The sequence below is a fragment of the Protopterus annectens genome, chromosome 8.part0, assembly GCF_019279795.1.
Source record: "Protopterus annectens isolate FY-2018-M chromosome 8.part0, PAN1.0, whole genome shotgun sequence".
NCBI lineage: Eukaryota > Metazoa > Chordata > Ceratodontiformes > Protopteridae > Protopterus > Protopterus annectens.
This window is the reverse complement of record NC_056741.1, coordinates 1,366,211,389-1,366,227,580: the sequence shown is the minus strand read 5'-3', so window position 1 is coordinate 1,366,227,580 and position 16,192 is coordinate 1,366,211,389. Positions and strand designations below refer to the sequence as shown.

General features: G+C 42.4%; 1 protein-coding gene across 1 annotated transcript in view; it reads left to right on the top strand.

The window, feature by feature from the left end:
• Positions 1–11,339: 11,339 nt before the first annotated feature.
• Positions 11,340–16,192, top strand: part of IL10RA (interleukin 10 receptor subunit alpha) — a 37,984-nt gene continuing 33,131 nt past the window's right edge. Inside the window, exon 1 of the mRNA XM_044079447.1 lies at positions 11,340–11,674. Within this exon, the coding sequence (XP_043935382.1) occupies positions 11,407–11,674 (268 nt within the window). The 5' untranslated portion in view covers positions 11,340–11,406. The remainder of the gene's footprint in view (positions 11,675–16,192) is intronic.

Here is a 16,192-nt window from a genome sequence, read left to right as displayed (position 1 = left end):
AGAGGATTCTTGCCCCTTTTCTTCCTTTTTTCCCCTTTTAGTACACCGTTTAAGTTAGAGGCATCTCCTCTGGTGGAGGAGATAACCGTTTAACTTAGAGACTTCTCCTTCTCTTCTTATATAAAAAGAAATATATATATATATATATATATATATATATATATATATATATATATATATCTTATTTTGGATATCTGTTTTTTGATATCTTCCTTTTTCTATAAAAGTTATAGCTTGTTCTAACTTTTATTGAGAGTTTTTTTTCCTTATAGCTAACATGTCTAAGGAACCAGCTAAGGAACACAAGTCAGGATTTAAAAAGTGTGATTCCTGCAGTCAAAAGATGTCCATTACTGATGGACACACTAGTTGTGTGTACTGTCTGGGTCCACTCCATCTTCAAGACTCCTGCTCCATTTGTCATAGTTTTAGTGCCGGGGTCTTGCAGGAGAGGAGGAATAAGCTTATATTGAGGGGCTTAGTAAAAGTAGATGAAGGAAATCAGACTAAAAAATCAGACACGACAAAAAAGTCTGCTTCATTTGCTCCGATGTCTGAGCCGACAAGCAGCACCAAACTTGATACTTCTTCGGCTCTGAAAGTTGTCGGGTTGAGAAACATGGTTCTTCCTCAATTCCATCTGTCTCATCGGAACCGTTGTAAAGCCAAAAAAGGAGCCGGTCACCATCCTTGGAGCCTGTTCACTCAGTGCCGGTGTCTTCTTTACTACAGTTGGTGGCAGGTAGCCACAAGTCTTCCAGTCATTCCTTTAGATCCTCCAGGCTATTGGCTGATGACATGGAGCGAGTAGTGAAGAGGTTGCTTCGGACCCAGGCCCTAACAGAAATTTTCTTGAGCACAGCCCATCAGATCTTGGAGACGACAATGGTACCCCCTACTATGCTGATTCCTCCTGCAACTCGAACGAGTTTGGAGTCAGAGAGTATGGAAGTTGCTGTGCTGGAACTGCCGGAGCCAGTAATCACTACTGATATCTAGGCTCCGACATCTGCTTTGGTTTCCTCGATGCATTCATCCATTGTGGGACCTGGGGGCCAACACACCCTGGTCAGCTCCGGGGGGGGGGGTCGAGTTGGACCCTTGTCGGAACTGGCTCTCCCACTCGGTGCTTCGGCTCAGGTGAGTTTGGCTCCCACATCTGCCTCAGAGCAACCCTCCTCGATGCCAAGGAGCTCTCCTGGCCTCTCAGGGCCAGAGTCTCTTTCGGCCCAGGACCGCGTTGCCTACGAGGTGATGCAGAGTGTGTTCTCAACTGAGTCTGCTCTACCTTCGGCTCCAGCCTCTCTTCCCCCTAAGGGACTGGTGTCCACCTCTTCATTACCTCTCCATCATCCACAGAGTAGAGAGCCAGTGCCCCAGGAAGCCACAATGGGTGGATCCTTCTCTTCCGATACTCCCTGGAACATCCCCGGAGGAGGTCCCTCGGAAGAGACAGTGTAAGAGGAAGTTGGTAGAGGATTCAGAAGGGTCCCCAAGGGCATCCTCTGAGGATGTCTCTTTTTCAGACATCCTGGAGATCCTTAAGCAGAGGACTGGCTGCTGGAAGTCCCTTTCCCCTTCTGAAGATGGGTTGGTATACCTGGAGGAATTTGGCTCTTGCCCCTCCACCTCTTGTGGGACTGTCCGGACTCAGTGGACCCTGTTCCACGGAAGTCTAATAAGTTCATTTCGGCCCCGGAAGATAGGCAGTATTTAACTAAAGGGGTTCCTGTAGATGCAATGATGGTGGCAATGGCCACAGAAAAGGAGTTAGCTGAAACATCTGTATCTGTTCATCCACCGAACAAGGATTCTTGTACGATGGACAGATATGGGAAGCATATGTTCTCCTCAGCAGTCTTTACCTTACGCTCACTGAATTATTTGTGGCATTTCACACAACTTCAGAGGGATCTCCTAAAAGAGCTAGGAGATACCCTGCAAGATGCTACAGCCCAGGACTTATCTGATAAGGTTAACTCCCAGCTTGCAACCTTAACCTCCATATCTATCTCCTCCATGCGCCTCATATCTTATGCAGCTGATGGAGCAAGCAGGGCTGCAGGCATAGGAATAGCGCTTCATAGACATTCCTGAATGCGCCTTTGTGAGTTTGCCGAACCCTTCCGTTCTTCCGTTATTGACACTCCCTTTGATGACTTGTCATTGTTCGGGCCGAAAGTGAAAGGAACTATCAGCAGGAGCAAACAAGATGCTAAGACTCTGTCTGCCATTGGAGTCCATTTTTCCGCCCCTACCAGACCTTATCCTAAAGGTCAAAAGGGCGGAAAAATGTGGTTCCATAAATCCAAAGGAGTCTTATCTGACACTTGTGGAGATCCTTCCCCCAGGGGCAGAGGGGGTTACAACAGAAAACGCCATCCAAATGGCAGAGAGAGTCTGCAAAACCAGGGTGACAGAGATACGTTCTCTCGTAGGCCCTTCCAATGCTCCTGAAAAGAGGCCCACCTATCCACCTCTGGAGGTAGTCAGGGGGAGAATATTGCTGTACCCAGAAGCCTGGCTGAATTTGATGCAAGACAAACGGGTACAGTCCATTATATCCAAAGGATACAACATCCCATTTCCAATGTCCACCTCATCCGCCAAAGTCTATCCCAGACATTCCACCCGGTCAAAGGGATCAAGAAACACTAGAAATACAAAAGTTGCTAGAAAAAAAGAGTCATCCAAGAAGTCCCCCGCAGACCAACTAGGATCCGGAATTTACTCAAGGTTATTTTTAGTTCCAAAATAGACATGGGACTGGAGACCCATATTGGATCTCAGCAGACTAAACAAGTTGGTGAAAAAGTCAAAGTTCTAGATGGTAACACTGCAGTCTATCCTCCCATTTCTGGGAAAAGACAATTGGATGTGCTCGTTAGATCTTCAGGATGTGTACTACCACATAAAGATGGACAGGCGCTCAAGAAGATTTCTACACTTCCGGCTGGGTGCCAGTCATTACCAGGTCAGTGCCCTGCCCTTTGGACTCACTGCAGCTCCAGGGTGTTTACCAAATGCATGGCAGTTTTCACAGTTCATCTGAGACGTCAGGGATTCCAGGTGTTTCCATACTTAGACAACTTGCTCCTAACTGCCACCACCAAGCAACTACTGATCAAAACAAGAGACTACACAATCCATCTCTTCTCAAGACTAGGCATTGCTATAAATGCAAGAAAATCTGCCTTGTTGCCATCACAGCATATTACATTCATTGGTGCAGATTTAAATACAAATGACATGTTGGCAAGGCTACCTCAAGAAAGGATCAGACGTTACGCAGTCAAGTGATTATTTTACTCAACAAGAACAGAGTACAGGAAAGATTTGTGCTAAAAGTCCTAGCCTCTATGGCAGCGACGATAACACTACTTCCCACGGCATGACTTCATTTGAGAATATTGCAGTGGCTACTCTTTGCCCAATGGTCCATGCAGGAGTTACCCATGTCTCACAAAATTTTCATAACTCACTCTTGTAAGAAGGACCTACTTTGGTGGGTTCAGTCCACTCAGGTAACAATGGGCAGACCATTTGTACTTCCCCAACCTATCACTACAGTAATCATGAATGCATCCCAGATAGGGTGGGGGAGGCATTATCTGGGACAGATGGTCCAAGGGGTTTGGAAATATCACGAGTACCATTTGCATATCAATGTCCTAGAGATGAGGGCCGTGCTTCTGGCATTGCAAGCACTTCAGGACTATTTTCCCACGGGGACTATTGCAATTCAGACAGACAACATGTTGGTGGTATGGTACATCAACAAACAGGGGGGAACCAGATCCTAAGCCCTATGTCGAGAGGCCCAGAGAGTGTAGCAATGGGCGATATCTTCTCAATGCTTTCTGACAGCAATGCATATCCCAGGGAAATCCAACGTTATAGCAGACAGGCTAAGCAGAGCAATTCTCATGCCTCACGAGTGGTCCCTCAGTCAGGAAGTTGCGAATCACATTTTATGCAAATGGGGCCAGCCTTGCTGTGACCTTTTTGCCACTCCCTTCAATATGAAATGCAGCAACTACTTTGCCCTAATCTCCCCTCTGGGAGAGTCACTGAGGGATGCACTGGTTCATGATTGGCCCCTGGGTCTTCTTTATGCCTTTCCCCTGTTTCCCCTTGATTCCAAAGGTTATACAGAAAGCAAAGTTTTGAGTCGCAGGTTAATTCTCATTGTGCCATACTGGCCTCATCAGGTTTGGTTTCCCTTTCTTTGTCCCTACCTTCAGGAAGACCCATGGATCCTGGACCCAGTGCTGGATATTCTGACATGTCAGTCAGGAACACTCCATCCTGCACTCCACACCCTCAAGCTGACAGCTTGGCTGCTCCACTTCCGCTCTTAGCCAGGCTTCCAGAATTGGCCCCTGCAGTTCATCACATTCTAGTCTCCTCACACAAGCAGATGACTAGGAATCTCTATGCAAGCAAATGAAAGAGGTTCTCTTGTTGGGCTGACAAAAGACATATAGATCCTTTTACAGCATGTATACCTGCAATTCTGACATTTCTAACAGAAACCTTTAATCAAGGGGCAGCAGCAGCCACTATTCGAGTTCAGTTAGCTGCTATTTCTAATTATCATGTGGGAGAATCAGGATCTAGTCTACTGTCCCATAGGCTATGCAAAGCCTTCCTCAAGGGTACTTTTCTGTTAAGACCTCCCTTCAGAGAACCTCCTCCTTGGGACCTCAATCTAGTATTATCATCTTTGATCCTGCCCCCTTTCAAACCAGCATCATCTTGTTCATTAAAATTTATTTCTTGGAAAACACTCTTCCTAACAGCAATTACTTCAGCCAGGACAGTATCAGAGTTGCAAGCCTTGTCTATCTGTCTACCTTATTTGATCTTCCACAAAGATAGAGTTTCCCTCTGAACAAATCCTTCCTTCTTTCTGAAAGTTTGTTCTCAAGCAAATTTAAACCAAAATATAGAATTACCAGTGTTTTTTCCTATGACAACAAGACAGAGTATAATCTCCACCAACTGGATATGCATAGACAGTTGCATTTTTACTTGCATAGGACCAAAGAATTTAGAAAGTCAGACCAATTGTTTGTCTCCTGTTCAGAAAATAAAAAAGGTTTGGCAATCTCAAAAGTTACCTTGTCCAAATGGCTTACTGAGACCATCACATATGTCTATGATTCCCATAATAAAGAACCACCAGGGAAAATCAAAGGGCATTCAACTAGAGCAGTATTTAACTCCATTGCCTTTCAATCCAGACTTCCATTGGATTCAATTTGTGCTGCTGCTACATGGATTAACCCTCATACCTTTATTACTCATTACAAAGTAGATGTGGCCTCCTGGAATAGGGCATCCTTTGGTTCCACTGTCCTGAGGAGTTTATTCCCTTGAGCCACCCAAGAAAAAGGTGCTGGGAACTCTGTCCCAAACAGCAAGAATGAAGGTGAGATGGGACAGCATAACATAAAGAAGTTATGTACTCACCATAATGTTCCATGTTTGTTGTCCAGTATCTTACCTTCAGTCTTCCATCCCTCCCAGCCATCCCCAACCTGGAGGATCTAGAGGAAATTTTTCAGAAATTGGCAGATAAGATCTGATTCCCTTCTTGCCTTTTCTTGTTAATCTTTATGACAATATGTTTTCAGTTATTATCCCTTTGGATATTAAGCATATCATAGGAACCTTCTTCCTCAAACGAGATCTGGGGAATAGCCACTAAACACCATGGGATAGGACTCAGCCTCGAACCAGTAGAAGCTCTCGAGCTTTAGTATAGGCCAAGTCAGAGACGAGTTTTGGCTCCGAACCCAAACATCAAGACTGAAGACGAGATACTGGACAACAAACATGGAACGTTATGGTGAGTACATAACTTCTTTTTAATGCAGCCGTGAATGTATGGACATCTGTTGATATGAAATGGGCTCATAAGAGAGGGCTTATAGAAGATAACTCTTCAGAAATTGAACAATAGATGGTGGCACAAACAGAACCCAGCCACTGGGGATGCACAAGCCAGTGCATTTCTTTGTGCTGGTCCCAAGCCCAGATAAATGGGGAGGGTTGCGTCAGGAAGGGCATCTGGCATAAAACCTTTGCCAAATTACTTATGCAGAGAACATTTCATATTTCCATACCGGATCGGTTGAGACCCGGGTTAACAACGACCACCGCCAGTACTGTTAGCCAACAGGGTGCTGGCGGAAATTGGGCTACTGTTGGCCGAAGGAGAAGAGGAGGGGGAAGGCATGCCCAAAGGCAGAAAGAGAGAAGGAAGGTTAGGAGTGTAGTAGTGAGGGTAGGAACTTTGAATGTTGGCAGTATGACTGGTATAGGGAGAGAGCTAGCTGATATGATGAAGAGAAGGAAGGTTGATATATTGTGTGTGCAAGAGACCAGATGGAAGGGAATTAAGGCCAGGTGTATAGGAGGCAGGTTCAAATTTTTATATCATGGTGTGGATGGCAGGAGAAATGGGGTAGGTGTTATCCTAAAGGAACAGTATAACAAGAGTGTTTTGAAGGTGAAGAGAGTGTCTAATAGAGTGATGTTTATGACGCTTGAAATTGATGGTGCAATGATGAATGTTGTTAGTGCATATGCTCCACAAGTTGGGTGTGTGATGGATGAGAAAGAAAAATATTGGAGTGAGTTGGATGAAGTGGTGTTGAGTGTACCCAAGGGTGAAAGACTAGTGATTGGAGCAGACCTCAATGGGCATGTTGGTGAAGTGAACAGAGGGGATGAGGAAGTGATGGGTAGGTATGGTGTTAAGGAGAGGAATGCAGAAGGTCAGATGATTGTGGATTTTGCGAAAAGGATGGACATGGCTGTGATGAATACGTATTTTAAGAAGAGGGAGGAGCATAGGGTGACGTACAAGAGTGGAGGAAGATGCACACAGGTAGATTATATCTTATGTAGGAGGGCCAGTCTGAAGGAGATTGGAGACTGTAAAGCGGTGACAGAGGAAAGTGTAGTTAAGCAGCATAGAATGGTGGTCTGTAGGCTGACATTGGTGATCAAGAAGAAGAGGAGGAGTGTGAAAGCAGTGCCAAGGATTAAATGGTGGAAGTTAAAAAAGGGTGATTGTGAGGTGGAGTTCAGGGAAGAGTTAAGACAGGCACTGGGAGGCAGTGAAGAGTTACCGAATAGCTGAGTAACTACAGCAGAGCTAGTAAGGGAGACTGCTAGAAAGGTGCTCGGTGTGACATCTGGACAGAGGAAGGAGGACAAGGAGACCTGGTGGTGGAATGAGGAAGTACAGGAGAGTATACAGAGGAAGAGGCTGGCGAAGAAGAAGTTGGATTGTCAAAGAGATGAAGAAAGTAGACATGAGTATAAGGAGATGAGACACATGGCAAAGAGAGAGGTGGCAAAGGCTAAGGATAAGGCATATGGAGAGTTGTATGAGAGATTGGACACTAAAGAGGGAGAAAAGGACCTGTACCAATTGGCTAGACAGAGGGACAGAGCTGTGAAAGATGTACAGCAGGTAAGGGTGATAAAGGATAGTGAGGGAAATGTACTCACAAGTGAGGAGAGTGTGTTGAGTAGATGGAAAGAGTACTTTGAAGGGCTGATGAATGAAAAGAATGAGAGAGAAAGAAGGTTGGATGATGTGGGGATAGGGACTCAGGAAGTGAAACAGATTAGCAAAGAGGAAGTAAGGACAGCTATGAAGAGGGTGAAGAATGGAAAGGCTGTAGGCCCAGATGACATACCAGTGGAAGCATGGAGGTGCTTAGGTGAAATGGCAGTGGAATTTTTAACCAGATTGTTTAATGAAATTTTGGAAAGTCAGAGGATGCCTGAGGAGTGGAGAAAAAGTGTTTTGGTACCTATCTTTATGAATAAGGGTGATGTGCAGAGCTGCAGTAAATACAGAGGGATAAAATTGATCAGTCACAGCTTGAAGTTATGGGAAAGAGTAGTGGAAGCTAGGTTAAGAAGGGAGGTGATGATTAGTCATCAGCAGTATGGTTTCATGCCAGGAAAGAGCACTACAGATGCAATATTTGCTCTGAGAGTGTTGTTGGAGAAATACAGAGAAGGTCAGATGGAGTTGCATTGCGTCTTTGTGGACTTAGAGAAAGCATATGACAGGGTGCCTAAAGAGGAGTTGTGGTATTGTATGAGGAAGTTGGGAGTGGCAGAGAAGTATGTAAAAGTGGTACAGGATATGTACGAAGGTAGTGTGACATTGGTGAGGACTGCAGTGGGAGTGACAGATATGTTTAAGGTGGAGGTGGGATTACATCAAGGATCAGCTCTGAGCCCTTTCTTATTTGCAGTGGTGATGGACAGGTTGACAGATAAGATCAGACAGTTGGCCCCGTGGACTATGATGTTTGCAGATAACATTGTGATATGTAGTGAGAGTAGGGACCAGGTTGAGGAGACCCTGGAGAGGTGGAGATATGCTTTAGAGAGGAGAGGAATATGTGTGTAAATGTGAGGGAGGGTAGAGGAATGGTGAGGATGCAGGGAGTAGAGTTGATAAAGGTGGATGAGTTTAAGTACTTGGGATCAACAGTTCAGAGTAATGGTGAGTGTGGAAGAGAGGTGAAGAAGAGTGTACAGGCAGGGTGGAATGGGTGGAGAAGAGTGTCAGGAGTGATTTGTGACAGACGGGTACCAGTAAGAGTGAAAGGGAAGGTCTACAAGAGGGTAGTGAGAGCAGCTATGTTATATGGGTAGGAGACAGTGGCATTCACGAAAAGGCAGGAATCAGAGCTAGATGTGGCAGAGTTAAAGATGTTAAGATTTGCACTGGGTGTGACTGGGATGGACAGGATTAGGAATCAGTATATTAGAGGGTCAGCTCAGGTTGGACAATTTGGAGACAAAGCAAGAGAGGCGAGATTGCGTTGGTTTGGACATATGCTGAGGAGGGATGCTGGGTATATTGAGAAAAGGATGCTAAGGATGGAGCTGCCAGGTAAGAGGAAAAGAGGAAGGCCTAAGATAAGGTTTATGGATGTGATGAGAGAGGACATGCAGGTGGTTGGTGTGAAAGAGCATGATGCAGAGGACAGGAAGAAATGGAAACAGACGATCCGCTGTGGGGACCCCTAACGGGAACAGCCGAAAGAAGAAGATGGCGGTACAAACAGAAAGTTGTCTTATGGGAATTCATTTTGTAATGAGCCCTTCCAGTAAGATAGACCCCATAATAATATTGATTAGTAAGTAAATTCAGAAGTGATAATGACATTAATACATGACTGCTGTCATTTCCTTCGATAAATTGTTACAAAGCTAAGCACGTTATCAGTTCACAATAACTATAAACAACTGACACACAGACACACACACACACACACAGTTTTCTATCAATTAACAAGTTAACAGAAGCATAGCTAGGGTGATGTGAAGGGGCAGCCTCCCCGCCTGGTGCAGGGTGTTAGGGGACGGGATGCTGATATGTTGATAGAGCATTCATTTCTGCACCTGCATTTTCATGTAAAAGTATGTTGGTACTGAAGTACTGATTTTGCGTCAGCACTGAAGCAATGTATTTCACTTTGTGGCAGCTTGTAACAAACTGCTGTACAATGTCAGACACACCTCGGGACCTTGGAGTGAGAAGTGCCGGGTCGAAGAATGGGCTATTTTTTTTTTTTTTTATCTCGTCGCAGGTGTGAGTGCAGTTCCATTCTGTAATGGAGCGGCATCTTGCTTGGCATTACTTCTATGCCTAATGGTTGCTTTTAGCCAGACCAAGGCCTTGGCTGTGGTGTAGGCAAGATTTTACAAAGTGTACAGCAACTTCCAGACTGTTCTCTCGCCGTCCGAGCCCTAACCTTAACTCACCATCCCTGACCCTAACAACGACTCTATCTAATGCTAGCACTGTGCAAATACCTTACCTTCGGCATTTTAGCGTTGAGGATGGGATAATTGCGTTCTTGTATATTGAACTCCATGTATGTGAGTTCGTTCTTTTGGTAGACCCTTGTATAGAATGTAGTAAAAATGGGTAATATATTTGTTAAAAAAAATCTTAAAAATGGGTGACAACCCCCTTCAATGTGGAACAGGGAAATTTGTTAACATTTAAAGCACTGTCCCTCCTAAAAATATACAGTTCAGGCATACCTCTCGACAGTCCAGATTTTCGCAGACTGTCCAATTTTTGTCCCGTTATTTTTGGTCTATTCCTCGTAAAATGTATGGTTTTCCGACAAATGATTGGGGTGATCTGAGGACCGGTGTCACTAAATAATGGCATACATATGAGTTTCAGACTTCAAATAATTCTGGAAAATGTATGTTAACACAAACCCTGTTACTCTAGCAGCTTTCTAAGTTTATAAGAGCAATATTTAAAATCTCTCCCTATTTTTGGGCTTTGAGAGTTATGCTAGACACTCCACACACACACACACACACACACACACACACACACTTACGGAATACTGAAAATCTGGTATTTCCTAGATGTTTTCACATTCTGCATGGGGATGATTCATTCTATTGGCAAGAAAATGTTATATAAGCTGAATACATAATTAAGGGTGCAGCATGTAGACTAATGCATTTCATGGAAAAGTATGCAGGTGCAGAGGGAAGTTATGCGGGACGCACTTTTTTCCTTGCTGGATTATTTTCAGAGTTTTTTCATTTTATTTCTGGGTTATAATTAATGGGGTACACAACTTACATGGTCTCTGCTTGGAAACAACAACAGTGAGATTAGTTTCCACTTGACTTAGTCTCTAAATAAAAAGCGGACATAAGAAAACTGAATTCATCCTTCACCACCACACAGAGAAATATCTGTAGAAACAAGACGATATTTGAGTTTAAACTGAGCGCATTTTATAGACAGTTAACGTACCTCTCACCTCTTGCTCTTAGCACAAGAAATCTGGACAAAAACAAACCAAACATAAGGGGGGGGGGGGGTCAAAGGCCGTAAAATAGGAACACATTTTAAATACTGCTCTAGTAAACTTAAAAAGAGAATAAAAGGTTTTGCATCATCATGTATTATCTGAAGGATATGATGTCTGAAACTCAAAAGGTTGTCATTATTTACTGACTTCAGTCCTCAATAAGTTGCCAAAGCACCCAAGCTTTATGAGGGAGAGACCAAAATTATAAAGCAAAAATCTGTACATTCTGCAAAAATCTGAACGGTTGCGTGTGTTGCGAGGTACGATAGATAGAGGTATGATAGATAGAGGTATGATAGACAGAGATATGACCCCGCCAGTAGTGAGTGAATTAACTTCAAGGTGAAGGCTGCCCGCCTTTTTACGTTGTCTGGCTGTTATACGAGTAACCGTAGCTAATGGAACTAGTTCTTGGACTCGTTTCACAGCGGCTTTCCTGAGAATCTCCAGCCTTCCTCTTTGTAGAGTACTTCATGAGTAGTTCGCAGGGGATTGCCCAGGCGGTATTTTTATGGGGCTTCTTTTTTTCTCAGTAACTTGTAAAGTGGAACTTAGTATTCCTTTTTTTGGTTCAGTGAGATCACGGAGTGGGAGGCTCCCTTCGCGCCTACACATTTCATCACTAGAGCGAACTGTAAATCATTTCTTTGACAGAAGGACAGAACCAGCAGAAAGAAAGCTCGAGCCGGGGCATACACTAGGCACTCCAACTTCGACGAGGATGGTGGCGACTGTTTTTCTACTTTTGGTTGCCGCTGCAGTGGCATTGGGCGACTCTGGTACGACTGTCAATTGGTGTAGCAGTTTACTGTTGTGAAAGTTAACTTCCAAGTGATTACCGTTGGATTAAGGGATTAAATGAGTGGTTCGAGCAGTCAACCTTAAAGGAATTATAAAACTCCGTTTTTAGGAATTATAGTGAAATTCACAAACTTAGTTCTCATCTGTCCTAATTTAGTTTGTGTGGACTTAAATAACGTTTCGTTATACCTTTTTAGGGGCTGGATATTATTCAAACTATTGCCCGGTTGCAATTGAATTGAAGTCAACTGTTTTTCATATAAGTGGCTGGGGCATAGTCTGAACCCATTGCCGGGGTCTGGAAGTGATTGTGTGTTTGAAGTGATATTTTAATCCTTTTCTGCTGTGTGTGTGTGTCTACTTATACCTATATTTAATTACTAATGTGCTTCCTTTGCCTCCCCTGTTGATCCCATTTGTGCAGCAATCTCAAATGAGTAACACGACATTAGAAGGATGTAATTAAGTCTGGGGCAGAAGATAGATGTGATTGTGTGGACTTGCTTTAATGTCCAAATTTCTTTTGAGGTGTTTGCCACAGGTTACTTACTCTGGTTGTGTTAATCTGTTTTTAGTGTATGACAACTGATAGACAGTTGATGAATACTGCTATGGTGCTGTAATTACGAATCGGTAGACCCAAATTTGTAAATGCTGAAAGATGACAAATAGTTTTACATAAATTAATAAACTTGCTTCTCCACTGTACTATAGTTTGCTTTAGCAGTATTTTATAGGCATGCAATACCTGTGAAGCTGTTTCTGTAAGTGAAAAGAGAGTAGTTTACATTGCGTCATTAATGCATGTCACTCTACTGGAAAATAGTACTACCTCAGGGGTAAGTGGAATTTTATTTACTAATAGGGCTGTTTGGTCACCTGTATCCTAAAAGTGCACAATGGTGTCTGAAATCAAGCAAGGTCTTTGCTTTTACATTAATTCATGAAGAGAATATGAATGTGATGTTCATAAATTCCATCCAGTTATTGTTCTTTGGAGCATGGGAATCAGGAGAATTTAATATTATCACTGATAGATGTCCTTTTTCTCATACTATATGGTCTACAATGGTTTTGGGACAGGAAGTACTGCAGTTGTACAACTCTTATCCCACCTAAACTCACAGTGACATCCACCAGCCAATTAGAAAACAGCCACAGCCCCTCTTTGTCCCACACACACACATCAACAAGAATCCTGTTAGTTTTTGACCCTGCTTTTAGGGTAACAAAATATTTTACTTTTCTTTTTCTGTAAGACTTGTATTCTGACTGCAATTACTGTTATGAGGTTGCAGTTTTGCATACATTACCCCTTGTCAATGGAGTCATACTTTCACCTGTGTTTTCTAGCCAGAATTTAAATATTAACAAATATCATGAAATGCCTTCCTTGAATTCGTGTAGCTTGTTTTTACTTTTCAAGGTCGGTTAATGAGTTAAATAAAATATTTGTGTGTCTGATCTGACATTCTCTAAGGTTCACAGTGCAGTTCTGTCTTTATGTAACACCTGTATCAGCTGTATTATAATTTTACTGTCTTATTGTAATCAAAGTATTAGTATAAACAGGTGTGCAGAACAGATAGTTTTTAGGTAATAAAGTTATTGCATAGCAAGATGCTTTAAGTGCATATCTTGCAACTTGAATTGTTAGGTTTTTTTTCTTATTTTCAGTTACTTTCCTGGAGTTTTTCTCCTCGGATCTCAGCTGAAAAAGGGCACCCTGGGCCCAGTTGGACTAACCCGGATAATAAATGTAAAAATAAATACATAAATGTATACACAGACTTCCACAAATGCTCCTGAAACAGTTTGTACCTGTCACACTGACTTCTAAAGACTTCTTGAGTAATGCACATATTAACTGGTGCATCTTCAAAAAAAAGTTGTGTGTGTACAGATGGGGAGAGTGTATGACTTTGTAGAAAACAGACATTCTGATGCAGTGGGTAACTAAAAGAGTCATGCAAAACATCTGCTTGCTTAAACACTAGTATTTTGTCTTCCATCTGCCACAGATTTCAACATTTGTGAAAGTTAGAATTTCATTTTGTTGGTGAGCACATTTCCTCCATGATGCAAGCCTCAGTACAAGGCCTTTTATGAGAGAGACAATTTTCCAGCATTTGCTTACAAGTAGTCCAGTCCCTGCATCTGATGTTTTTTCTACTTCATAATAAGAAGTACCGAATATTTGGTTACTCATAGGCTTTTATGTGTTTTATTTAACTCATTAACTGTCTTAACTGGGTTTACATAGTAAACTAATATTTGTGTGTGCATGCATGTGTGTGTATCTGCACATGTGCATGTGTCTGTTTTTGTGTACATGAGATAGTTATTTATTATCTTCTTCACAAGGTGAATGGACTAACCCTTCTTGACATTTTTATTGCAATGTTATTCACATTTCGGCAGATAAACAATAGTACAGGTAAAAGGTGAAATGATGGACAATTATAACTTTAAGTCAAATAGGAACTTAGATCTAAAGAAAAAACTTGCCTGCAAGAGTAATGCCTGCCTGTTTAAGACTAGAGAGTTATGTATCTAGCCAGAGAAACTGAGTGAAATCAGCAAGGTTGGATAAACCGTATAAGAGTAAGGAGTCTGATAGTTAGCACAAAATATTAAGACTATGAGCTATTAACAAGCTGCTTCCTGTGGCATAAGGTTTGATTACACCAACCGTCATTTGCCTACTGTGTGACCTTGAACAAGTCACTTAAACGGACACTACTTTGAGGCAATAAACTTTGTCCTCATTGTTATTCATAGGCCAGATAATTGCCTCCTCTCACTTTCACTGCATAGTCAGTCTGCAGTTTGTTTCTGGTGCACACATGCATATATGGCAGTCAGGAGCAGAAGTCAGAACCAGTTGCATTACTTGTATTTTGTGTAGGCCAGTACTGTTTTCTCAGAATCAAACTACTGACCAGTGCAATTGTCTTTATGAGCTGGATCTGTTCAAAAAAAAAAAACTTTATTAATTTATTCCTTATTGGCCGGCTGAGTTTTACTAGGGGGAAATTTTCTTTTCAGGGAGGCCCATGGTGGTATTTCTACTACTAGCTTTTTCAAAGTTATATTTACAGCATAGGTTTTATTTTATTGTTTAAATATAGGTGCAAGCACTTAACATTCAATGCTCTTGTAGTCGCCTTAAAAATAAGTGAATTTTGTAAGAATTATTCTAATTATTCTGTTACCCCAGGCAGTAATCTAAGATTTGCATCGCATAACATGCTAATTATCCAGTCATATGCGAGTTAAGAATCATTATTTATAAATATCCCATTCCATCAGATGTATCAAGCTCTAAGTAGTGGAGCATGCTACTCAGAGTACATGTCTGTAGCTAGAGATATGATGTCACCAACAGAATTTTTATTTTATCTTTTTACTTATTAGCCGGGAAAACCTTCTAGACACCATCTGCCTTTTCATGCGAGACAAAGGAGCAGAGCTCTGAACTGTCCCTGATTTTGCTTCATATTTTTGCTCTGCTTTTCATGAAATCTTTGGTTTTCTGATGAATCTCACGAGATTCCAGTTAAGTAATAATGCCAGCTACTACAGTTTCATACTTCTTAACTCGTCGGAATTTTTTTTTATTTTTGCAAAAGTTGTTCTATTAATTTTCCAAGCAAATTGGAGTAATTTTTTAAAAATATACTGTCCCTAATTTTGGGGTCTTGGTCTCTGATTTGTGAGCAAAGTAATGGAGAGCTCTGTCCAGGAGTACTGTCTGGTTAAGTGACCTACTCAGGTTACACAGAGTAAAAGAATCACAAAATCTACAGTGTGAACTTGATGGTTGTTAGCAGTTAATAGCCTTAACTTTGTGTTAAACTGACAGACATGGATTCATAGGTAGGTACTAGGCTATCGGCCCAAGGGCCTACGCAAGCCTAGACAGCAAGGTACCATAGCTTATGCCACCCAAGAAAGTTATTTTCCTGTGCCACTGTCCAGCAGAGACACAGAAGTGATCCCCGGGGTGTATTTCCTATTTCCCATCCACTCATCAAGAGTTTTCTTGGAGTGCTAATGAAGAACTTTGTTTGACATAGATGGGTAGCTTGTTCCAGAGTATAGGAAGTCTCTGGGACAGGAATCTATCTCTTCAGCATGTCCTGTTTATTGTGGTGACAAGGTTTAGATCCCTAGAGCATGTAGCTTGGAGGGATTGGGATTTCTTTAGGTGTAGCATGTCCAACAGCTCTGGGTTTGACATAGCTTTATATGTTAGGCAGAGTTCACCTCGGAGTAGGCGATATGCTACAGAGTAAAGCTGGAGTTTTTTTTAAGGCGGTCAGTGTAGGGCATTTGTTTGAGGCCAGTAATCCTCTTTTGTGAGGTACTTCTGTGGCCTTTCCAGCTACTGCAGATGTCTTGTGAGGTACATTCCAAAAGGGATGTTGTACTCTATAATGGGTTTAATGAGTGAAGAGTAGAGGGGAACAATGACCTCTTTTTTTTTTCCTGGT